Source organism: Somniosus microcephalus, chromosome 9 (assembly GCF_052327205.1).
Source record: "Somniosus microcephalus isolate GS21.2 chromosome 9, FLI_Smic_1.0, whole genome shotgun sequence".
Lineage (NCBI taxonomy): Eukaryota > Metazoa > Chordata > Chondrichthyes > Squaliformes > Somniosidae > Somniosus > Somniosus microcephalus.
The window spans coordinates 190,048,224-190,073,986 of NC_140995.1; the positions used below are offsets into that span (position 1 = coordinate 190,048,224).

General features: G+C 42.7%; 1 protein-coding gene across 1 annotated transcript in view; it reads right to left on the minus strand.

The window, feature by feature from the left end:
- The window catches only part of sim1a (SIM bHLH transcription factor 1a), a 62,555-nt gene that overhangs the window by 15,028 nt on the left and 21,764 nt on the right, over positions 1-25,763 (minus strand). Inside the window, exon 10 of the mRNA XM_085997709.1 lies at positions 885-1,050. Coding sequence (XP_085853835.1) covers positions 885-1,050 — 166 coding nt within the window. The remainder of the gene's footprint in view (positions 1-884; positions 1,051-25,763) is intronic.

Genomic DNA, 25,763 nt, shown 5'->3' on the forward strand with positions numbered 1-25,763 from the left:
GGGACTCATACTACGGGCACTGTGCACTTTGTGTGCTGAGTAAGTTTCGGCGGCCAATTATGCAAGATGCCTGCGCCCGATACACTGCAGAGCTTTGGGGATTGCAGGCCACATTATTGGCTCTTGCGTGACAAAATAATGCTTTTACGATTTTGACCCATAATCTGTTACATGAGCTCTTTTAAAGCAGAACATGGCTATTGTGAATACTTGATGCATTGATTGAATCACTGGCTGAAACATCCACAATCTGTGGAAAAATGCATAAGTGATTTTCAAATCAATATTTTTTAAACTAGAGACCTCCTTACAAAGGGGTCACTCCGGGCACCTTATAGTCTTTCTGGGGGGTGAGCGGGAGAGGGTGGTATTCCTACCCCAGAACTGGCAAGCTATGTTGCAATTTGATGTCTCTTCAGTGGGTGAGTGCCCCAGATGCACCCCTATCAATGTGGCCATCCGCAATTCTTCTGTGAATGGAGGGACCTCTCCCTGACCCAGTGGATGTTCTGGGTAGGTGCATCCTGGCACATCACTAGGGATATGTGCCTCCACCCTCGTGGATTGTCAGCCCCAATATATTTTATTATTAAACAAATCTCAAAACAGTAAGTAGTTAGCACATTATCGAAGGAATTGCTTTGGTCATGTTACTGAGCCCGACAGCGTGAGGGAGTTGAATTAACATGCACAGTTAAAGCTGAACAGTTCTATCTCTACTGCTATTATAAATCAACATTAGGAATTTGCCATACAAGCGCAAGTACAAACTTGGGTCCCACTAACCTATCACAAAGTGCTTGACAGCAGTAACATGCCACACCACTGTCCCCACACTGTTTCGTTAACATACTCAAAAATAATGACAATTGGGGATAGTTCACCTGAGGGTAAGGTGATGCTCTCGGTTTGGATTTTGTTCGGCTAAGACGGGACTTGCTTGTCTTCCTGGAGTCAGTGATGGTTGGGGTTGAGTTTGCGTATGAAAAGGATGGTTTTGTTGCTGTTACTTGATCTAGCGACAGTTGCAATCCCTTGTACTCTGCATCCCTAAAAGCAGTCAAACCATAAATCTTATTAGATTCAGTGCATAAATATCGTACACACACACACGTGCATACATATAAACACCTCTAATAACACTATGCTAAATCATTCTTGCAGTCATATTCATTAGTCTCTTAGGACCCTAATCAGATGACTGTCGCTCTCTGCCACCCGTCTCCAACTTTAATCTCAAAAAGTACACAGTTAAGAAAGTAAGAAAGAGTGAAACAGGGCCATCCCATTCATCAAACCTGCTCCTTCCACAGACCATGTACAATCTACCCTATCATGTGTTCCATCCCACTCTCCTGAGGGAAAGCTCTGCATGATTGCTCCCTGATGCTCCAAGGCTATTAAGCAAGACTGCAGAATTACATAGAATTCACAGCACAGAAACAGGCCTTTCAGCCTAACTGGTCTATGCCGGTGTTTATGCTCTACACGAGCCTCCTCCCACCCTACTTCATCGAATCCTATCTGCATATCCTTATATTTCTTTCTCCATCATGTACTTATTTAGCTTCCCCTTAAATGCATCTATTCTATTTGCCTCAACTCTTGTGGTAGTGAGTTCCACCTTCTAACCATTCTCTGGGTAAATATTCATCCATCCTCTATTTTCCTGCTGACATACGCAGACATTCCACCAAATGCCTGCCCTTCCCCCGCACCCCCCACCCCCATCCCGTCACCATAGACGTGCAGGAAACATTGAATTCTGTGAAATATTTTACCATCCAGAGCCACGCTGACACCCTTTAACGTCCAATCCCATTCTCAGCCAGATATTTATCTAGCTCCTTTCTGAAAGAGTTCATTGAGGCAGCCTCAATTGCCAGGTCATAGAAATGTCTAACAGGTCAAAACAGAATTCTAATAGTCCAAATTGTCTCACAATTCACTCCCATTGTGTAGAATACATGGCCCGTAATTTCCGATAGGAGGCTTCCTACGCACTTACCTGAGGGCTCCCGAGGTATGGACACTTCCGATCCTGGGCCTCTTCACAGTCGAAATGCACAGGGCCCACGTATCCCAAGGGCGCATGCGGTTCGCAAGCATCCCTGGGATCACGTGGGCCAGGCAATCCAATGAAAGAAGGGAATCCCACTTCATACTTTTGACAGATAGAACTGTCAAAAGTATGAATGGGAATCACTGAAAAAAGACACTAAAACATTTGTTTTTTAAATTTAAATCACGTTTTTAAGATGAGTTAAATTTACATTAAATTAAATATTTTAAACAAAAATTTAATTTTTTGAAAAAAATAATTAAGGATTTTACAGGACTAAAAATAAACTTACCTTTTTAAAAGTATTTTAAAATTATAAATGAGTAATTATTTTTTTACTTTTTTAAACTCTTATGCTGGTAAAAGCACTTTAAAAGCTTTTACAAGGCGTAAGATTTCTAAGGGTTTTCAGTGGGCAGAGGTTCTGCAGAAAGTGAAACTCTCCACCCGCAGAGGCCCTTCTCCAGAGCAGGCGTCCGATTTCTTGACAGATCGGAAATGCGCTTGGCATGCCTGAAACCGGTATTTCCGATGTCCCTACGGGTGTGTACACAGCTCGTACACACCCGCAGGCATCGGAAAATACGGGCCAATATCCGCACATAGCATTGAAGTACAATATCCTGTGCAAGTATAAAATATCCATCAGTTGTCTGTGTGCAGCTCTAATCCATTACAAAATATCACTGACACGGTTGTGTAAAATATTAATTAACTTTTAGATATTTTGTTTTGGGTGCAATGAATGATTAAATGAACTGTGATACAAAGATTTACAAATTGCTTATCTTTTACTTCCAACTTGCACAAATCTGTACTTGCGCAACATTTCTTGGTAAACTAGCTGTACGTTTACCATGATTCACCAGACTAGGTTGAGTAATAATTAGCAGAGAGATTTTAATACCAGACCCGTGCACCTGCCACATTTACAAAGTCTCAAAACAGATTAGTGTAGGTTTAACTCACCCAAGGATCAATGGTCCAACAAGCTTGTCTCACCAGTAACCATGAATTTGAGGGAATCCAAAGTAAATATTATGATTCCTTTATGGCTTACAACACTCTGCATTATCATTATCACATTACCCAGTGAAAAGGAGTGACCATAAATACCTTCATGAAAACAATATTTATCTCCCGTGGCCTTGTATATGGGGAGTCGAACGAATCTAGTCGTCAGGTGAAGCGAGGTTAGAGGGCTGCGGATAACTGAGCTAGGGTGTGCACACGTAATTCAGTTGCCATTTTATTGTCATACGTTCTGCCCTTATTTTTTATAATACTTTAATGATTTACAGTTAAATAGCAAAACCTACTGCAATGTGGGAAGCACAGAACTAGAGTGGAAAATTATTCGGAGCTGCTGCCGCTTCACCGACGTTATCTTGCCGGAAGTGCTGCAGAAATCCCGTTTTACGCACATACGTGGGATTTCTGCCTCACTTCCGGCGAAGTAAAACCAGGGGCAGCAGAGGTTTCTTTGCACTTTCTTTGCAGGGTCCAGAAAAGCACTCCTGGTCCCACGAAGACAAGTATAAAGCTTAACTTTTAGGGTCTCAACTTTTACTCCGATGGGCTTTACTGAGCGAGGCGCTAGTCGTGCATCCTGCGGTCAGTATAGGGTTAAAATATCTTCAGGGTCCTATGTACATCATAGGACCCCTCCGCCATTAACATAAATCAATGTATCGGGTGGCCGGCTCAGCCGCCTACAAAAACAGCGGGGGTTAAACTTGCTGCAGGAGCGACAAACAGAGGCGCTCAATTTTAACTCCCAGCTGGCCCGGTTACTGCCAGGCGGAGGGAGTTAAAATTCCCCCTTCTGTGTTTAAACTGGAAAGAATAGGCGGGGGGGGGGGGAAATGTGAATATTATTTGAGTTATGCAATTAAATTTTTATGAGGTTCAAGGGTACGAGACTCCTACTTCAAATTTAAAACATGTTTAAAATCGAAAGTATACAGGAATGACATCTAACTTACTCCTGCTGATTTCAGTCGGCCTACTCTGGCTTTTATGTGGTAACCTGTGAATTATTCATAACTAATGCAAAGAATGTGTCAGAAACAAAAAAATACAATACTCTTAAAAATAACTTACGATACTATTAGATAAATAAGGTATAAACTACAGTATTGAATCTTTTAAGTAGTCATGGTAGATCAACCCTGATGTATCACTGAAAGTATTAACATTATTAGTTTTGATTACCAGAGAAAGACACGCTATATTTATATCATTCGTACTATTTGCTTGAACTGATGAGTGTCTTAGTCTGTTTCCTACATTACAGCAGTGACTACACTTCAAAGGTACTTTATTGTCTGTAAAGCGCTTTGGGACATCCTGAGGTCATGAAAGGCGCTGTATAAAAGAAACAAAGACTTGCATTTATATAGCGCCTTTCACGACCACTGGATGTCTCAAAGCGCTTTACAGCCAATGAAACACTTTTGAAGTGTAGTCACTGTTGCAATGTGGGAAACGTGGCAGTCAATTTGCGCACAGCAAGCTCCCACAAACTGCGAAGTGATAATGACCAGATAATTTTTTTTTTAGTGATGTTGGTTGAGAGATAAATATTGGCCAAGACACCCGGGATAATTCCCCTGCTCTTCTTTGAAATAGTGCCATGGGATCTTTTACATACACATGAGAGGGCAGTCGGGGCCTCGGTTTAACGTCTCATCCGAAAGACGGCACCTCCGACGGTGCAGCTCTCCCTCAGCACTGCACTGGAGTGTAAACCTAGCTTTATGTGCTCAAGTCTCTGGAGCGGGACTTGAACCCACAACCTTCTTTATTAGGTAATGATGACAAACCAAATTCAGGTGCAAGTACTGTTTGAGCAATGCTGTTGCCAAAAGTGCACTGATACATAGAAAAGGAAAAGTCGAGCCCTCAGCACAATTGAGGAATATGACTCTCTCATAACCAGCACTCATATCTGCTCCCTGCGCCGTATGAGAGGTAACAGACAGGCTGAGGAACTTTGTTTACGTATAATCATTCCCAAATCGCCATTAACAGCAGTCTACTATCGGAAAATAGATAAGCATTTTACAGAGCTGTGATTAAAGCACAAAAGCAGCTGGGTCAATGGATTTGTTAAACTGAACTAGTCAATAACCAAAAGAAAAGAAACAGGGAGCAGCAGCCTGTGTTTGAGTCTTTCAGAGTGTGTGAGCGCAGTTAATAATTAACAGTTCCCTTACGGCTCCTGTGTAGCTCATTTGTTTTTCTTGGACATCCCATTTTTTGTGGCATGCACATTGTTTACATTTATTTCGCCTTAATCTGTTTAAGCTGCTATTACACCAGTGCTTGATTAAACATGTATTTTCAACTCTATGATTTCCAGTTCTTGACTGATTGCCTATTAAACCCCATTGTGCTAAGACAATCTGACTTGTACAAGATACTGCGATGAATGCAGTGCTCTCAGTAATGCAACACATCACTGCCAGGAAAAGTTTGAACCTTAACCACCTCCCCTGGTGATGAGTGTGTGCAAATCTGGTCAAAAAATAAACACAATTTATGATTTTTTTCAATGAACATTGTGTTCAAGATAAGGGATGTTAGTGCTGGGGGATGGAATATGTTCCATTTCAGGCACTGTGTCAGCATCAAGCTCTCCCAAGTCAAGCTAGGTGCAAAGTAAAGCTCTTTCTACTCTGCCCCAACAATGTACTTGAGCCCCAGGCTCCGACGAGCACCCACTACTGTACAACAGCCACCCTGTGGCTTCTCTGAGTGAGACTGGCAATTTACTGCCAATTGTTACTGAAGCAGGGCTTGTTCTGGTTCTAGCTGCTCTAAAAGAAGGACTTGCATTTTTATAGCGTCTTTCACGACATCAGGGCATCCCAAAGCACTTTACAGCCAATTAATTACTTTTTTACGGTGTAGTCTGTGTTGTAATGTAAGCCAATTTGCGTACAGCAAGGTCCCACAAACAGCAATGAAATAAATAACCAAATGATTTGTTTTAAGCTATTCGCTGAAGGGTCAATATTGGCCAGGACACTGGGGAGAGCTCACCTGCTCTTCTTCGAATAGTCACATTGGGATATTGTACGCCCACCAAAGAGGTCAGACGGGGCTTCGGTTTAACATCTCATCAGTAAGACAGCACCTCTCTCAATACTGCTATCCCAGATTTTGTGCTCAAGTCGCAGGAGTGGGACTTGAACCCAAGAAATTCTGACTCAGAGGCAAGATGGCTACCAACTGAGCCACGGCTAACAACTAGGCCTATGTCCAGTAGAGATGAACATAAGAATTAGGAGCAGGAGTAGGCCATATGGCCGCCCCTCGAGCCTACTCCGCCATTCAATAAGATCATGGCTGATCTGCAACCTCAACTCCACTTTCCTGCCCGATCTCCATATCCCTCGATTCCCCTAGTGTCCAAAAATCTATCTATCTCAGCTTTGAATATACTCAACGATTCAGCATTCACAGCCCTTTGGGGCAGAGAATTCCAAATATTCACAATCCTCTGAGTGAAGCAACTCCTCCTCGTCTCAATCTTAACTGGTCAACCCGTTATCCTGAGACTATGCCCCCTAGTTCTAGACACTCCAGCCAAGGGAAACAACCTCTCAGCATCTACCCTGTCAATCCCCCTCAGAATCTTGTATGTTTCAATGAGATCACCTCTCATTCTTCTAAACTCCAGAGAGTATAGGCCCATTCTACACAATCTCTCATCATAGGACAACCCTCTCATCCCAGGAATCAATCTAGTGAACCTTCGTTGCACCGCCTCTAAGGCAAGTATATCCTTCCACAGATAAGGAGACCAAAACTGTGTACAGTACTCCAGGTGTGGTCTCACCAAGGCCCTGTACAATTATAGCAAGACTTCCTTACTCTATACTCCAACCCCCTTTGCAATAAAGGCCAACATGCCATTTGCCTTCCGAATTGCTTGCTGTACCTGCATGCTAACTCTCTGTGTTTCCTGTACGAGGACACCTAAATCTCTCTGAACACCAACATTTAATAGTTTAAATATTCTATTTTTCTATTCTTCCTGCCAAAGTGAATAACCTCACATTTCCCCACGTTATACTCCATCTGCCACCTTATTGCCCAAGATTGAGACTGACTAAAGTCATTTTACATAATAGTCTTACAGACATCAGATAAAGTAAGCTTTCATGCCATCAATCTGGGCTGGATTTGGACTCAGCTACGAGAAATGAACAGCCAATTTTTAACCCATTGCACCCAGACAGGCAAACAATTGGAGTAAGATTGGCTGATCATCTTCCAAAGAACCTCTTTTCATTTATTTACAAACACACGTGATAAGGAAACTCAGATCACTGCCTTATTTGTCTGTGTGATGTCATTGTGACAAAAATTATGTATCTCTCTTCTCCCTCCCAAAGTTTACCAAACATTGGCCAAGAGTTTCCACTTTGGGCGCAATCGGCGATCCGGGCACAAATTGCGCCCAAAATTGCGCCCGTTTTGAAAAGTGTTTTTATTTCCTCAAGTGTCCTCTCAAACTCATTTGATTATCGCCGAACGCAAAATCTGCCATGAACCAGTGCAATTGAGCAGCATTTTAAAACATAATTTTAAAAAAATTTGCTTCAAAAAATATTTCTTGATATATTTAAGGGTGGTGACTAGGTGCAGTTTGATTAATATGGGTTTATCACAAAAAAATAAGCATTTTTAATCAGTATCAATCACCACCTGTAAGTAGCCTGATTTTAAATGATTGAAAATTACTTTTAAAAAATATACAGAACCATTTTCTAGTTACACTGGGGTACAGTAGTCAGCTTCTTCGTAAATTGAAAAAAAAAATTAAAGCTACTAAAACGTGCCTAGTAATGTCCTTGTGCCCAAAAGAACCAGCTCAATTTTTAGAGTCTCCTCGATGGCCTGCAAATGAGTGCAATTAGTGGATACTCTCAATGGTGATGAATTCGATCAGTTTTGTGGGCGGGGCCGGCTTCTAGCGCAATGTTTCTTAAACTAGCGCAAAAGATTTGCGCAGGACGTAACTTGCACTTAAAATTCCGCGATCTTTTGCACCGGTTTACACTGACTTTGGGCAAATTACGCCGAAAAAAAACCAATGCAACCGAGTGGAAACTTTTACCCCCTTATTTTTCATGATGACAGTGCCCCTTTAAGATTTGGTTTGACAATGTATTTCAGTTGCCAGTCCCAAATGTTTAGTGGAAATTTTGACTGTAAATGGATGGGTTGAAGATTACCATTCCATAATTGCTGGCTGATTCACAAAATTGGAACAAGCTACGTCAATCATACTGCACTTCCACAACCACGGTTTTCAAAAGTTTCCTAGGGGACAATGATGGACACGAGAGGCTCACCAGTATATCTATCAATCCTGCTGATCTGGAAGGAGGCAAAACTAACAGGGTTAGAAGGGTCGATTTCATTCATTTGCATTTCTGGTGCGGAACCTTGTGCACCAGAAGCACATATCCAGAATTGAGGTAGAAAGGTCAGTGGCCCACAAGGTTTTCTGTTCATAATGTAGGGCAAAGTTGGAAGGAAAGGAAGTAATAAAATAAGAAAGGCAGAAAAAAAGAAAGAAAATATCAATTATACTTGAAGGGGAAAAATTGCGCAAGGCGATGGGGAAAGAGTAGAGGAATGGGACTAATTGAATAGCTCTTTCAAAGAGCCGGCACAGGCACGATGGGCCAAGTGACCTCCTCCTGTGCTGTATCATTCTATGATTCCACCTGTTTATAGCAGCTGCTAATATAAGTAACTCTACAACTAATGGCACACAACAGTAATCAAAGTATCTTTTAAAATATTGCTTTTTTAACATGAAGACGAGTAACTGTTTTGCTCAACCCAGAGCTGCAATTTTGGATCGATGTTGGGGGTTTAGTAGAAGCAGCCCCTCTCGCCCTAGTCCCGATGGGATCTGTTAGATGAGCATCAAAGGTGATCAGCTCGCTGCTGTGGCTGGCACTGTTGACACTGTTCCTTACTTCAGCTATGAGAGTGCCATAGTTGAGAGTGCCATAGTTGAGAGTGCCATAGTTGAGAGTACAGCATCCTTAGAACTTTAATTTCCACTAAAAATATATATATATAATATATAAAGTAATTTATTCACTCCTGACCTCCACCCTATCAGAGACCTTCCCTTTTGCACTTTCCTCCCCCCACCCCTTTTTTACCCTGGCTCTACACTTGCTTATAAACTTTTAAATCTCTAACTTCTTCCAATGCTGATGAAAAGTCGTCGACCTGAAACGTTAACTCTGTTTTTCTCTAGACAGATGCTGCCTGACCGGCTGAGTTTTTCCAGCATTTTCTGTTTTTATTTCAGGTTTCCAGCACCCACAAGTATTTTGCTTTTATATTATATTATAAAACGGCTCTGTCTGTTAGAGAGAGTGTAAGTGTTAAAAAATACTAAAAGATTTACTATACAGCCTCGACGTGACAAGATTTAATAAATCATTCACACTTGCTATTAGGTGCAGAGCAATAGTTCCTCTGGGGACAGTGCGGCCCCACTGTGCCTTCAGACAACACTAATTAAGCCATACAAGAGGAATAGGACTTGCCTTCAGAAACTAGATGATTAAAAATAAGCTTCCTGTTAAAACTGTGAGAAAATGATAAGATATTTAAAATTTATCACGGGTTGCTTTAGTGAAAGCTCTGTATATGTAAACTCTCTGCATTACCCAAGGATGGATTTATGTGGTGCAAAATGACAAGCGGACTATTAGCACTCCATAAAAAGTGAAAAAAGAAGTTCTCAATACACTCCATTTCATTATAACACATGCCTTGGAAGCCCAGTACTGTAAGTATTATGATGGGGTCTATCATGTAGTGATATTTAGTGAGCCAAGATCCAGTAAACTTATCAAAGAGATAATGGGGTAGATTTCAACTTGCAGCCTGGGTGTAAATGTGACATGGCGGATTGTCTGCAAAAATCAATGGAAAGAAAAATCAGGCAGGTGCTGTGACAGTGCCAATCCACAACAACAGTATTACGTTTCTGCCCAGATTCCCAGATCTGTCTCTGTGGTGTTTTTCGAGAATGGAAACTAACTCAGTGGAACCATCCCTCTCAGAAAATAATATGCTCTTTTAGAATCATAGAATGGTTACAGCACAGGAGGCCGCCATTCGGCCCGTTGAGCCCGTGCCGGCTCTCTGCAAGAGCACTTCAGCTAGCCCCATTCCCCCGCCCTTTCTCCGTAGCCCTGCAAATTTTTTTACTTCAGGTACTTATCCAATTTCCTTTTGAAAGCCATGATCGAATCTGCCTCCACCACCCTTTTCAGGCAGTGCATTCCAGATCCTAACCACTCGCTGCATAAAAAAGTTTTTTCTTATGTCACCTTTGGTTCTTTTGCCAATCACCTTAAATCTGTGTCTTCTGGTTCTCGATCCTTCCGCCAATGGGAACAGTTTCTCTCTATCTACTCTGTCTAGAACTCTCATGATTTTGAACACCTCAATGAAATCACCTCTCAAACTTCTCTGCTCTAAGGAGAACAACCCCAGCTTCTCCAGTTTATCCACGTAACTGAAGTCCCTCATCCCTGGAACCATTCTTGTAAATCTTTTCTGCACCCTCTCTAAGGCCTTCACATCCTTCCTAAAGTGCGGTACCCAGAATTGGACACAATACTCCAGTTGAGGCTGAACCAGTGTGTTATAAAGGTTCATCATAACTTCCTTGCTGTTGTGCTTTATGCCTCTATTTATGAAATCCAAGATCCCGTGTGATTTTTAGCCGCTTTCTCAACTTGCCCTGCCACCTTCAATGATTTACATACGAACATACGAATTAGGAGCAGGAGTAGGCCACTCAGCCCCTTGAGTCTGCTCCACCATTCAATAAGATCATGGCTGATCTGATTACTCCACATTCCCGCCTGCCCCCGATAACCTTTCAACCCCTTGCTTATCAAGAATCTATCTACCTCTGCCTTAAAAATATTCAAAGACTCTGCTTCCACCGCCCTCTGAGGAAGAGAGTTCCAAAGACTTACGACCCTCGATGAGAAAATATTTCTCCTCATCTCTGTCTTAAATGGGCGACCCCTTATTTTTAAACAGTGACTCCTAGTTCTAGATTCTCCCACAAGAGGAAACATCCTCTCCACATCCACCCCATCAAGACCCCTCAGGATCTTATATGTTTCAATCAAGTCACCTCTTACTCTTCTAAACTCCAGTGGATACAAGCCTAGCCTGTCCAACCTTTCCTCATAAGACAACCCACCCACTCCAGGTATTAGTCTAGTAAACCTTCTCTTACCTGCTTCCAACGCATTTACATCCTTCCTTACATAAGGAGACCAATACTGTACACAGTACTCTAGATGTGGTCTCACCAATGCCCTGTATAACTGAAGCATAACCTCCCTACTTTTGTATTCAATTCCACTCGCAATAAACACTAACATTCTATTAGCTTTCCTAATTACTTGCTGTAACTGCATACTATCCTTTTGTGATTCATGCACTAGGACACCCAGATCCCTCTGCATCTCAGAGCTCTGTGATCTCTCACCATTTAGATAATATGCTTCTTTTTTATTCTTCCTGCCAAAATGGACAATTTCACATTTTCCCACATTATACTCCATTTGCCAGATCTTTGTCCACTCACTTAACCTATCTATATCCCTTTGAGCCCCCTTATGTCATCTTCACAATTTATTTTCCTACCTATCTTTGTGTCATCAGCAAATTTAACAACCATACCTTCGGTCCCTTCATCCAAGTCATTTATATCAATTGTAAAAAGTTGAGGCCCCAGCGCACCACTCGTTACATCTTGCCAACCAGAAAATGACCCATTTATGCCTACTCTCTGTTTCCTGTTAGCTAGCCAATCTTCCATCCATGCCAATATGTTACCCCCTACACCATGAGCTTTTATTTTCCGCAATAACCTTTGATGTGGCACCTTATCAAATGCCTTCTGGAAATCTAAGTACAGTACATCCACCGGTTCCCCTTTATCTACAGCACATGTTACTTCCTCAAAGAACGCCAATAAATTGGTTAAACAGGATTTTCCTTTCACAAAACCATGTTGACTCTGCCTGATTATCTTGAACTTTTCTAAGTGCCCTGCTATAATGTCTTTAATAATAGCTTCTAACATCTTCCCTATGACAGATGTTAAGCTAACTGGCCTGTAGTTTCCTGCTTTCTGTCTCCCTCCTTTTTTGAATAAAGGAGTTACATTCGCTATTTTCCAATCTAATGGAACCTTCCCTGAATCTAGGGAATTTTGGAAAATTAAAACCAACGCATCAACTATCTCACTAGCCACTTCTTTCAAGACCCTAGGATGAAGTCCATCAGGACCCGGGAACTTGTCAGCCCACAGCTCCAACAATTTGCTCAGTACCACTTCCCTGGTGATTGTAATTTTCTTGAGTTCCTCCCTCCCTTCCATTTCCTGATTTACAGCTATTTCTGGGGTGTTACTTGTATCCTCTATGGTGAAAACCGATGCAAAATACCTGTTCAATTCAACTGCCATCTCCTTATTTTCCATTATTAATTCCCCAGACTCACTTTTTATAGGACCAACGCTCACTTTGTTAACTCTTTTCTTTTTTAAATATCTATAGAAACTCTTACTATCCGTTTTTATATTTCTAGCTAGCTTTCTCTTGTACTCTAATTTTTCTCTCCTTATTAATCTTTTAGTCATTCTTTGCTGTTTTTTATATTCTGTCCAATCTTCTGACCTGCCACCCATCTTTGCTCAATTATATGCTTTTTCTTTAAGTTTGATACTATCTTTAACTTTTTTAGTTAACCACGGACGGTGGGTCCTCCCTGTGGAATTTTTCTTTCTCATTGGAATGTATATTAGTGCACATATACCCCCAGGTCTCTCCGTTCATGCACCCCCCTTTAGAATTGTACCCTTTAGTTTATATTGCCTCTCCTCATTCTTCCTACCAAAATGTATCACTTCACACTTTTCTGTGTTAAATTTCATCTACCATGTGTCCGCCCATTCCACCAGCCTGTCTATGTCTTCTTGAAGTCTACCACTATCCTCTTCACTGTTTACTATACTTCCAAGTTTAGTGTCAACTGCAAATTTTGAAATTGTGCCCTGTACACGCACGTCTAAGTCATTAATATATTATCAAGAAAAGCAGTGGTCCTAGTACCGCTGTGTACCCCACTGTGTACCATCCTCCAGTGCAACATACAACCGTTCACCACTATGCTGTTTCCTGTCACTTAGCCAATTCCGTATCCATGCTGCCACTGTCCCTTTTATTCCATGGGCTTCAACTTTTCTGGCAAGCCGATTGTGTGGCACTTTATCAAACGACTTTTGAAGCCCATATACATCACAGCAACCGCATTGCCCTCATCAACCCTCTCTGTTACCTCATCAAAAAACTCAATCAAGTTAGTTAAACATGATTTGCGTTTAACAAAACCATGCTGGCTTTCCTTAATTAATGCACACTTGTCCAAGTGACTGTTAATTTTATCCCGGATTTTCGTTTCTAAAAGCTACCCCACTACCGAGGTTAAACTGACAGGCCTGTAGTTGCTGGGTTTATCTTTACACCCATTTTTGAACAAGGGTGTAACATTTGCAATTCTCCAGTCCTCTGGCACTACCAAGGATACAAGGATAATTGGAAGATTATGGCCAGTACCTCTGCAATTTCCACCTTTACTTCCCTCAGCATCCTAGGATGCATCCCATCCGGTCCTGGTGACTTATCTACTGTAAGTACAGCCAGCCTTTCTAGTACCTCCTCTTCATCAATTTTTATCCCATCCAGTATCTGAACTATCTCCTCTTTCACTATGACTATCATTTTTTTATAGCACATTACACCAAATTGTTTTAAAATAGATTTTAATGTTTCTGTTGTTTTTTTTAATTGTGCTGAGATCTGAGACTTTGGGTTCGTGAATAGCAATGTTCATGTAGAATGCCTTCTGTGCCTCCAATGGAAAAGAAAAGAAAATTGGGCAGAGCGTGAAATGAGCTGCCGATGCGCTACTGCCCATTTTACGCTGCTCGCCAAGACGAATTTCACCCCCCGGATCTAGCACAGACACAGTGGGCCAATAATGCAGTTTGCCACGTGTGCCCGCATAAAATTGGACTGACCTCTCCGGATAAAGCAAGAATGAATCATTTACATAATTTACTGGCACTCTCGTGATGTGCCAGGCATGCCAGGGCCACAATGTTGGGGCACCAGCAGCCAGTGAAGGACCAGCTGTTGCGTGCTGGGTGCCAAGCATGTTGCGGTGGGTTCAAGAGATACCAGGGCACCAGACGAGGGAGAGAAAGTTGTCTGAATTTATCTATTTTCTTTTAAATGCGATGGCAAGCCTCCCCATTCAGCACCTGTTCCAGACGCGTGCTGTGCAGCTGGAGGATCACTGCTCGTTGAAATCTGGGGCCTAATGAGCAGAGCGCACAGCTGGTGCACAGGTTGCCCATCCCCTTTGTGCTCACCACCCACTGGGGGGCACTTGGCACCTTGGGCACGTTGCAGGCCTCAGACCTCTGCACCCTGTTTTCAGCATTGGGTGCCCGCTGTCACGTTAACGCCCACCGCCACCACCCCCGCCCCCCACCCCGCCCCCTGCCAGCTATTACAGTTCCAAGTGAAAGGAGTTTGGGCAAGTGGCAATAAGTTTCTGACATAGTGCTGTTATCCAATTAGATGTCACCCACAGAACCAGACAGGCAGAAGTCGTAACAAATAGAAAAGGCAGAGGAAGGGGCTCTGCTGTGGTTAAAGGTGCACTGTCAGATTAATGACTTGTATGAGCCGACAACAAGTCGGCTGCTGTCAATGATGGTGGCAGGGATATGAAAGAGGGAACTGTGGGCAATGTTTCCACTGCCACTAACCAGTCCTGATGTTATTACCAGCAGTAAGCTGATTTAATACCTGGCAATGACTATCTCCAACAAGTGAGCGTCTAACCACCGCCCCTTGACATTCAACGGCATTACCATCACTGAATCCCCAACCATCAACATCCTGGGGGTCGCCATTGACCAGAAACTTAACTGGACCAGCCACATAAGTACTGTGGCTACAAGAGCAGGTCAGAGGCTAGGTATTCTGCGGAGAGTGTCTCACCTCCTGATCCCCCAAAGCCTTTCCACCATCTACAAGGCACAAGTAAGGAGTGTGATGGAATACTCTCCACTTGCCTGGATAAGTGCAGCTCCAACAACACTCAAGAAGCTCGACACCATCCAGGACAAAGCAGCCCGCTTGATTGGCACCCCATCCACCACCTTAAACATTCACTCCCTCCATCACCGGCGCACTGTGGCTGCAGTGTGTCCTATCTACAGGATGCACTGCAGCAACTTGCCAAGGATTCTTCAGCAGGACCTCACAAACCCGCGACCTCTATCACCTAGAAGGACAAGGGCAGGTGGCGCATGGAAACACCATCACCTGCAAGTTCCCCTTCAAGTCACACACCATCCTGACTTGGAAATATATCGCCATTCCTTCATCGTCACTGGGTCAAAATCCTGGCACTCCCTCCCTAACAGCACTGCGGGAGTACTTTCACCACACAGACTGCAGCAGTTCAAGGAGGCGGCTCACCACCACCTTCTCAAGGGCAATTAGGGATGGGCAATAAATGCTGGCCTTGCCAGCGACGCCCACAACCCATGAACGAATAAAAAAGAGTAGCAGTAAAAACCTATGGCAATGAGTATTTAATTTTTCAAACACAGATAGTAAGGAATTATCACTGAGGCTCCGAACACTTACAGGATTACATAGAATATACGGCACAGAAACAGGCCTTTCGGCCCAACCAGTCAAGCCGGCGTTTATGCTCCACACGAGCCTCCTCCCATCCTTCCTCATCTAACTATCAGCATAACCCTCTATTTCCTTCTCCCTCATATGCTTATCTAGCCTCCCATTAAATGCATCTATACTATTCACTTCAACCACTCCCTGTGGTAGCGAGTTTCACATTCTCACCACTCTCTGGGTAAAGATGTTTCTTCTGAATTCCCGATTTAATTTCTTGAATTCCCTATTTGATTTCTTGATAAATAACCTTTGTTGTGTCTGTCATACATTGCATCTAGTCTGTCATGTCTGTTATGGCCATCGAGGTGTCATTTCTTTTATTCATGTCAAGCCATTAGTCAATTTCATACACAATCACATTCCAGCAAAAAGATATTCCCCAAGACACAACATTTCCTCATCCACCCACTAACCCCTAAAAATGAAATATAGAACACATGAAAAATGAGCAATTTAGAAAATAAATCACAAAATTACCTATAAGCCTATATCAGGTTCCAATTGTTGTAACAGCTCCCACCACATACACAAGAAAAACAACTTGCATTTATATAGCGCTTTTAACATAGTAAAACGTCCCAAGGCACTTCACAGGAGTATTAGCAAAACAAAACTGACACCAAGCTACATAACTAGATATTAGGACAGATGACCAAAAGCTTGGTCAAAGAGATAAGTTCTAAGGGGCGTCTTAAAGGAAGAGAGAAAGAGGTAAAGAGGCAGAGAGGTTTTAGGAGGGAATTCCAGAGCTTAGGGCTGCGGCAGCTGAAGGCACGACTGCCAATGGTGCTGCAATGAAAATTGGGGGTGTGCAGGAGGCCAGAATCGAAGGAGGGCAGAGATCTCGGAGGGTTGTAGCACTGGCCTCCGACCTTAAACCCTCCGTAAACTTGAGCTCATCCAAAACTCTGCCGCCCGTATTCGAACTCGCACCAAGTCCCGTTCACCTATCACCCCTGTGCTCGCTGACCTACATTGGCTCCTGGTTCGGCAACACCTCGATTTAAACATTTTCATCCTTGTTTTCAAATCTCTCCATGGTCTCACCCTGCCCTGTCTCTATAACCTCCTCCAGCCCTAAAACCCCCGAGATATCTGCGCTCCTCCAATTCTGGCCTGTTGCGCATTCCCGATTGTTAAGGGATAAATGCGCAATTTTAAAGCACATGCATAAGTTGTTAAATACAAAGATAAATGTAATTTTCCACAAGCAAACATATGTTAAGGAAATAGAATAAATCAAAAAAGAAAGATAATTATACTGAGTACAAAAGTAAACGAAGTAAGTAAGCCAAATATTAGAGAAGAACAAATGTTAAAAATAAATTGACATGGAGAGCATACAATAATTAGGAAATAAGAGCAGATTCTTTTTAACAATCTGTTTAATATTTATTACTTAAAATTAAGTTTAATATTGCTGTGCATACACAACGCAATGAGAGATCAACTAGTATTATATAATGAGTTCTGATCTACAGATACACTCTTCCCTATTACCTAATGCCTTGTTTTACAGATATATAGCACTGCTACATTATTGTTGATAATAAATTACAACTGAAGGAAGCTTTAGTTGTAAAGACAATGTACAAAATGGAACTTTAATAGGCCAGCAATTACTGTCGGTGATATAAGCGGATGAGAGTATATTCGGAAAACACTTCTGCATCCATTATTTTAAGGGAAGCATGAACCAGTTTAAAATAAACGGGTTGACACCCTTGTTCAAATAGCTGGCAGTGGAATATCCCACAAACACAATAAGTATTTGTTTGCTAACATCACCAACAGTAACATGAAACATTTGGAAGACCACCACTGCTTATATGCAGAATAGCTGTCAAATATGTAAATAAATATCTGCACTTTTGTTTACTTTTTGGAAAACTTGAACAGGGTTTTGTTCTGAAGTTATGGGGCCAATCAAGAGAATTACCTGTGGCAGTTGCCACCAACAATATCTATATATATAGATATGTATATTGCAACATCCCATTCAGGAACTTAGTCCTTTCTAAATAGCTCTTCATTAAATCTATAGTCATGGGTGCTAAGAGGTCACGGTGGTATTTTTCTTTGCAACTTTCCTTCTCCTTACTTCTTTCACAAAATATGTGAAAATATTCTGTAGCTATACAAACCGTATCATGTTAACCATTTTCTACAGTAACAATCTAACTTGGATAGTAAAAGGGTTTCAGGGTCATTAACAGGTTGCCATTAGTTGCTGGATTCTTCTCTTTCCCTCCCCAAATATCACTGTAGTTACATAGAATTACATACAGCATAGAAACAGTCCATTTGGCCCAACTAATCTGTGCTCATGTTTATGCTCCACATGAGTCTGCCTCAGCTCAGCCTTTCATCATATCTTTATATTCCCTTATTTCTCATGTGCTGGTCTAGTTTCCTTTTGAAAGCATCTATCAGCTGTTAAGTATTTCTCCCACAAAACACTAAAATCTGCCTGTGTAGAAAAACAGAGGCTCCCTGCCTAGACATCTCAGTACTGAATAAAACAAAACTGATTTACATAGTAAAAACAACTATATCAACACGCAATTAGTGGAACTGGCAAACAATCACTGTAAACTCTTTCCACTAAATACCATATCATTTCAATATCAAATTAGCTCAGGGTCACTGTGTATGTCTAGATCGCTGATAGAGATGTTCGTATATTCAACAATTGTTTTAATTGCTTCACTGCTGAGTCCTTAATTTGTTACCTGCTGAAAACGAGTTTGGTTCAATCCCACAAAAACCAGTTAGGCTTGTTGAGGCAGCCGGATGGAGCAGCTTCACTGTGTAACAAGTGGCAGCACACTGGCAGTGTGAACCCAGTGAGGGTTGCAATAGTATCGCGGGACTGAAATTAATATTATAAGCAATGCCACCAGCTTGAAAAAATATTATTCCAGGAGAAAAGGAATGAAAGAGGATTTGAGGTAAAGGGTATCAAAAAAATTAAACAAGAAAACCAGGAAAAAAGAATTCAAAACAAGATTGGAAAGTTGGAAGTATCAATAACTATGGAGGGAATATGATGTGGTAGCTATAATGGTTCCGAGAGAAAACCATGAGGAATACACAAAATGTCATGGCAAAGTGAAAAGGAAGATTAGAAGGACTAAAAGAGAGTATGAAAAAGGCTAGCAGATAACATAAAAAGAAATAGTAAGGGCTTTTATAAGCATCTAAAAAAAGGAATAGTTAAAGTGAAGCTAGGATCACTCAGGGATGAAGGAAAAAGTCTAATTGTGGAAGGTGAGGAATGGCAGAGATATCAAATGAATATTTTGCTTTCTTTCTCTATTAGTGCTGGTGGAAGTGAGAATGCTGGTGTAAGGATATGGAAACATTGTTAGGGATAATTGTAGCAAAGGAATTGATGGTGTGCACCCTGTGATGTTGGAAGATGTCAGAGAGGAGATGGCAGAGGTTCTGGCTACAATTTTTGAGTCCTCCTTAAATATGAAAGTTGTGAACGGGGACCAGAGAATAGTTAATGTAACACCTGCATTCAACAAGGGAGAGAAGGAAAAATGGTATAACTATAGACCTGTTGGCCTGACATCAGTTGTGGGTGAACTCTTAGAATCCATTTGAGATAAAATTAGTGAGTATTTGGAAAAGCATGGGCTATCATATTAATTGGACAAATCAAATTGGGCAGGGCTGCCTTGAGGATGAGTTCGTTGAGTGTATTAGGGATGGGTTTCTTGAGCAGTATGTAACTGAACCGACCAGGGGGCAGGCAACCTTAGATCTGATCTGGTGTCCATACTTAAGAAAGGACATACTTGCTCTCGAGTCAGTACAAAGAAGGTTCACTCGGTTAATCCCGGGGATGAGGGGATGGACATATGAGGAGAGGTTGAGTAGATTGGGACTCTACTCATTGGAGTTCAGAAGAATGAGAGGCGATCTTATTGAAACATATAAGATTGTGAAGGGGTTGGATCGGGTGGATGCAGGGAAGATGTTCCCGATGATGGGTGAAACTAGAACTAGGGGGCATAGTCTTAGAATAAGGGGCTGCTCTTTCAAAACTGAGATGAGGAGGAACTACTTCACTCAGAGGGTGGTAGGTCCATGGAATATGCTGCCCCAAAAAACTGTAGAAGCTACATCATTACATAAATTTAAAACAGAAATAGACAGTTTCCTAGAAGTAAAGGGAATTAAGGGTTACGGGGAGCGGGCAGGAATTTGGACATGAGTCTAGGTTCGGATCGGTCATAGCCCTGTGGGTAGCGGAGCGGGCCCAGGGGCCGTGTAGCCTGATCCTGCTCCTATTTCGTGTGTCTAATTCTGTTAGATGCAGGAGATGGTTCTGTGATAGTGGATTGGCAGTTAGGATCAGATCAGCCATGATCTTATTGAATGGCGGAGCAGGCTCGAGGGGCCGATTGGCCTACTCCTGCTCCTATTTCTTATGTTCTTATGTTCTTATGTTCTAATCAAGGACAGCCAGCATGACTTTGTTAAAGGTAAAAAGTGTTTGACAAACTTAATAAAGTTTTTTTGAAGAGGTGACTGATTGGAGAGAAAGAATATTGCATTTACAAAGCAACTTTCACAACCTCAGGACATCCTAAAGCATTTTGCAGCCAATAATATACTTGTACAGTGTAGTCACTGGTATAATGTTGGGAAACATGGTTGCCCTATGTTATCAAGTCCTAGTTTGAGTTCTTGGGGACTTTCGCAAGATTACTTTTCTTTCTTTTCAAAGGTGAGCCATATAAGGAAAGAGATCTGCACGTACATCAATGCAAATATGTGCCCTTTGCCACTGAGCTCAGTGTACGATCATCTTCGAGGTACCTCTGGCAGTAGAACTCTGCGCTGCCTTGCTGGGTGTTGCACTCAATACATATCAGTGTGAGAAAGTAGATGCAGTCTTAAAGTACTATGAAATTCACCAGCACTCCAGGATTTTGGGTTTCCATTTGGTGTGAGGTTGTATATGTACCACAGCAGCAGTATTTACAGCCAGCAATATTGAAAAATATCATTTGTTACCTCGCCAAATAGGCAAGACAAGGAATCATTTTCAACAACAACAACTTGCATTTATATAGTGCCTTTAACATAGTAAAACATCCCAAGGCGCTTCACAGGAGTGTTATCAGACAACATTTGACACCAAGCCACATATGAGGACAGGTGACCAAAAGCTTGGTCAAAGAGATTGATTTTAAGGAATGTCTTATAGGAGAAGCGAGAGGGAGAGAGGTTTAGGAAGGGAATTTCAGAGCTTAAGGCCTAGGCAGCTGAAGGCACGGCCGCCAATGGTGAAGCGATTAAAATCGGGGATGCGCAACTGGCCAGAATTGGAGGAGCGCAGATATCTCAGAGGGTTGTTGGGCTGGAAGAGGTTACCGAGATAGGAAGAGGCGAGGTCATGGAGAAATTTGAAAAGAAGGATGAAAATTGTTTTTAATCGAAGCATTGCTCAACCAGGAGCCAATATAGGTCAGTGAGCACAGGGGTGATGGATGAATGGGACTTGGTGCGAGGTAGGATACGGGCAGCAGAGCTTTGAATGAGCTCAAGTTTATGTAGGGTGGAAGGTGGCAGGCCGGCCAGGGGTGTATTGGTATAGTTAAGTCCAGAGATAACAAAGGCATGGATGAGAATTTCAGCAGCAAATGAGCTGAGGCAGGGGCGGAGTCGGGTGAAGTTACAGAGATCTTGGTGATGGAGAGGCGATGGTGAGGTAGAGTTGGGTATTGTCAGCGTACATGTGGAACCTCACATTGCGTTTCTGGATGATGTCGCCGAGGGGCAGCATGTAGCTGAGAAATAGGAGGGGGCCAATGATAGATCCTTGGGGAACCCCAGAGGTAACGGTGCAGGAGAGAGAAGAGAAGCTATTGCAGGTGATTCTCTGGCTGCAACTTGATAGATGAGAATGGAACCAGGCGAGGGCAGTCCCACTCCACTGGACGACAGAGAACAGGCGTTGGAGGAGGATGGTGTGGGTCAACCGTGTCAAAGGCTACAGACAGGTCAAGAAGGATGAGGAGGGATAGTTCACCACGGTCAAAGTCAATACTGCGGCAGGGACGGAAATCTGATTGGAGGGATTCAAACATGGAGTAGTGGGAAAGATGGACACGGTTTTGGGAGGTGAAAAAATGTTCAAAGACTTTGGAAAGGAAAGGGAGTTTGGAGATGGGGCGGTAGTTTGCAAGGACAGAAGGGTCAAACGCAATTTCCCCTATCTCTTCCAGTGGAACAACTGGTGAGTGGCCTGCGTGGGACCTCGCAATTGGTGTGCAGCTGCACACCTTAGAGGGAACATTGGTCAAGGGTGGGTTTTATGAAGAGAGGGGTGATGATGGCAGATTTGAAGGGCTGGGGGACAGTACCGGAGAGAGGGAACCATTAATAATATCAGCTAACAAGGGGGCCAGGATGGGAAGTTGGGTGGGCAGCAGTTTGGTGGGAATAGGGTCATGGGAGCAGGAGGTAGGTCTCATGATCAAGATTAGCTCGGAAAGGGCGTGAGGAGAGATAGGAGAGAAACTAGAGAAAGATGCGAGTTCGGGGCTAGAGCAGGGGGGAACCTTAGGAGAAGTTTGGCCCGATGGGCTAAGGGAAGGGAAGCGGCTGAGGCAGCTGAACGGATGGTCTCAATCTTAGTGATAAAGAAGTCCATGAGGTCCTCGCACTTGTCATTGGAGGTGAGGGTCGAGGAGGCAGGGGAGAGGAGCTTAAGAAGATGGTTTGTATTGGAGAAGAGAAGCTGGGGGTTATCGTTGCATTCCAGGATGATCCTGGAATAGTGAGAAATTTTGGGAGATGAGAGCAGGAACCGATAATGCTTTATGTGGTCCAGCCAGATCTGGCAGTGAATGGCTAAACCAGTTGTCCACCATAAACATTCAAGTCTGCGTCCCTTGGACTTAAGGGAGTGGAGATGAGGGCAGTACCAGGGGGAATGACCAGGGTGAGAGAGAGTAATGGCTTTAATGGGGACAAGGGCATCAAAGGTGGAGGTGAGGAAGTGATTGAGCAGAAATGTTGCGGTGAATGGAGGGCCAAAGGCTAGACGGTTGTTATTTTGAAAGTGCAGTTATACGTGAATTGGGAGAGAGTTTTTTTCCAGGAGCAGACACAGAAGGAAGTGGTGTTGGGAGGGAAAGGGGGTTGTGGGTAGAAAGCGATACAAGAAAGTGATCAGAGATGGCCTTATCTGGAATTGACATGGTAGGACTAGAGAAGCCACATGAGATGGCAAGGTTGAGGGGGTGGCCATGAATATGGTTGAGGAGTTTATATGGAGGGCGAGATTAAAGGAGGATAGGAGGGCAATGAACTCAGAGAAAAGAGAGCATGATGAGTTGAGATGGAGATTGAAATCGCTAAGGATGAGAAGTTGCTCAGTGCAGGGGCTGAGGGAGGAAAGCAGTGACGATATCTTGGTGAGAAACTTGGCATGGTACTTGGTTGGGCGGTAGAGAGCGAGGATTTTAAATGAGGGGCGAGAGGGGTGGAACAAGGTGAGCTGATCAAACTTTCTCCCACCAAAAAGGTGACAGACAAATCACAGGCAACAATTTTCATTAAAAAATCAAGATTTAAGTTAAATTTGGAACAAGGGGTCATATGCCTATTTTGTTATTGCCCCTCTTGTATGGAGTGCAGAATGCATTAAAGTGTGCCAATGACTAACTGAACTGTTACAGTATATTCTACTAACTGTACTGAGCCTCAAAGAAATTGTCATTTCTGAACAAAGATGTAAGTGAGATACAAGTGTCCTTAACTTTAGCACTATGCTTTCCCTTGCTCCCCACCCTGCACAATTTAACTTGTGGAAATATCAAAGTGCTAAAAGAAAGTTCTGGTTTGTTTAATTGAAGATAGTTGCCCCTCCTAATAAGTCAATGTGTAAATGCAAGCTCACTTAGCCTGCAAACCACTAAAGTTCTTGGTTTGTTCTCTGGTGTGTGTTGAGAATGGTAAGTTTAGCTGCTGCAACAGTAGGGGCACCTCAATTGGCCTCAGCACCTGTGAGCTATGGAGAAGGAAAAATCAGCCACGGGGGATGTTCCCACTCCTAATCGCTATCTATCTGGAAAGTTTAATGTGTGGGTGTCAGATCTGGACAGTACTGATGGCTCCCGTGGTCAGACAGCCTGCCAATGCTCGCCATCTAGGCTCACACCGTATGAATGGCCACTCAAGCAAGGTACTGAAGGTCAGTCAGTGGCCATGGAACTGCACTGCCGGATAAGCCAGGCCTTTAAACACGCCAGGGGAGAAAATTGGGGGGTGGGGAAGAACAATTGCATACATATCTCCTGCCGCGGTGCCATAAAGTGATGTTGGTCATGTTATTGTGTCCATAAATTGATACACGGTGAGTTTCCAAACTCAAATGTATCATCAGAGCAGAATGGAAGTGAATGGAACTGGAGGGAGGGGAAATCAAATGGCAGTCACCTCAGGCTATTTTGACACACATCCTGACGACCAGATTAAGAAAGCTGCTGGCATTTCTGCCATTTGTCTTTTCAACCATTGTGTAATGAGAGGTTTAAAATGGAGGAAAAATACACACCCACTGCCAAAAAAAACCCGAGGTATACAAACAAACTGCTAATAATGCAAATGAGGTCAAATTATATCTGAAAATTATACCCATGGCTGACTCATTTTATGAAATAATAACTGTGAATTTGGGAGTCAGACATTATTTGCCATCATTAATCTTCCTTAATGCTGCCTTTGCAAAATTGACTTGAGATCTGCAGCATTTTTAACCACTTTCCTGGGGCTGGGAACCTTTTCAAAATGTAGATTTATAATCATTATTAAAAGCACTTGCATTGCAGTAACTGTGCACTCAGCATCGTACACTCTCTTCCCCACACGTGGCCCAACACCTTCTTCAGCAAACTGATTTTCAAACTTTTTCTCTGAGAGACCACTTGCAAATACTGATACACTTCCTGAAACTAGCCTCCAAAAGACAGCGTCAGCAGACCAAAGGGAAACAGTGCAAAAATCATTCTCTGTTAGTACATAGCAACACAAATAATGTACTGTACTGGTGAGTCTACAAATACAGAAAAGTACAGAAATCTAATGACAGACAGAAAGGAATGTGATGGCCTCAGAGACCACTGGGATCCCCTTACAGACCCATCAGGGTCAAGGACCCAACTTTGAAAAACCACAATGTTACTTAAATGCACTAAGGCTGCTTTTGCAACACTCTCTCTGCAGAAACAACATGCAGCAAGATTTTTTTCATTGAGATGCAAGGCCAGAGCGCATGGTGTAATGCTCCGTCAACATTGAAATGAGTAGGAGAGATGGGATAAATCATGCAAATAATGCTTAAGTGATAAATGGGTAATTTTCTGGTTGGCAAACGGTAACTAGTGGGGTGCCACAGGGATCGGTGCTTGGGCCTCAACTATTTACAATCTATATTAATGACTTGGATGAAGGGACCGAGTCTAATGTAGCCAAATTTGCTGATGATACAAAGATAGGTGGGAAAGCAAGTTTTGAAGAGGACACAAAAAATCTGCAATGGGATATAGACAGGCTAAGTGAGTGGGCAAACATTTGGCAGATGGAGTATAATGTGGGAAAGTGTGAGGTTATCCACTTTGGTAAGAAAAATATAAAAGCAAATTATTATTTAAATGGAGAGAGATTACAAAATGCTGCAGTACAGAGAGACCTGGGGGTCCTTGTGCATGAAACACAAAAAGTTAGCATGCAGGTACAGCAAATAATCAGGAAGGCAAATGGAATGTTGGCCTTTATTGCAAGGGGGTTAGAGTATAAAAGCAGGGAAGTCCTGCTACAAC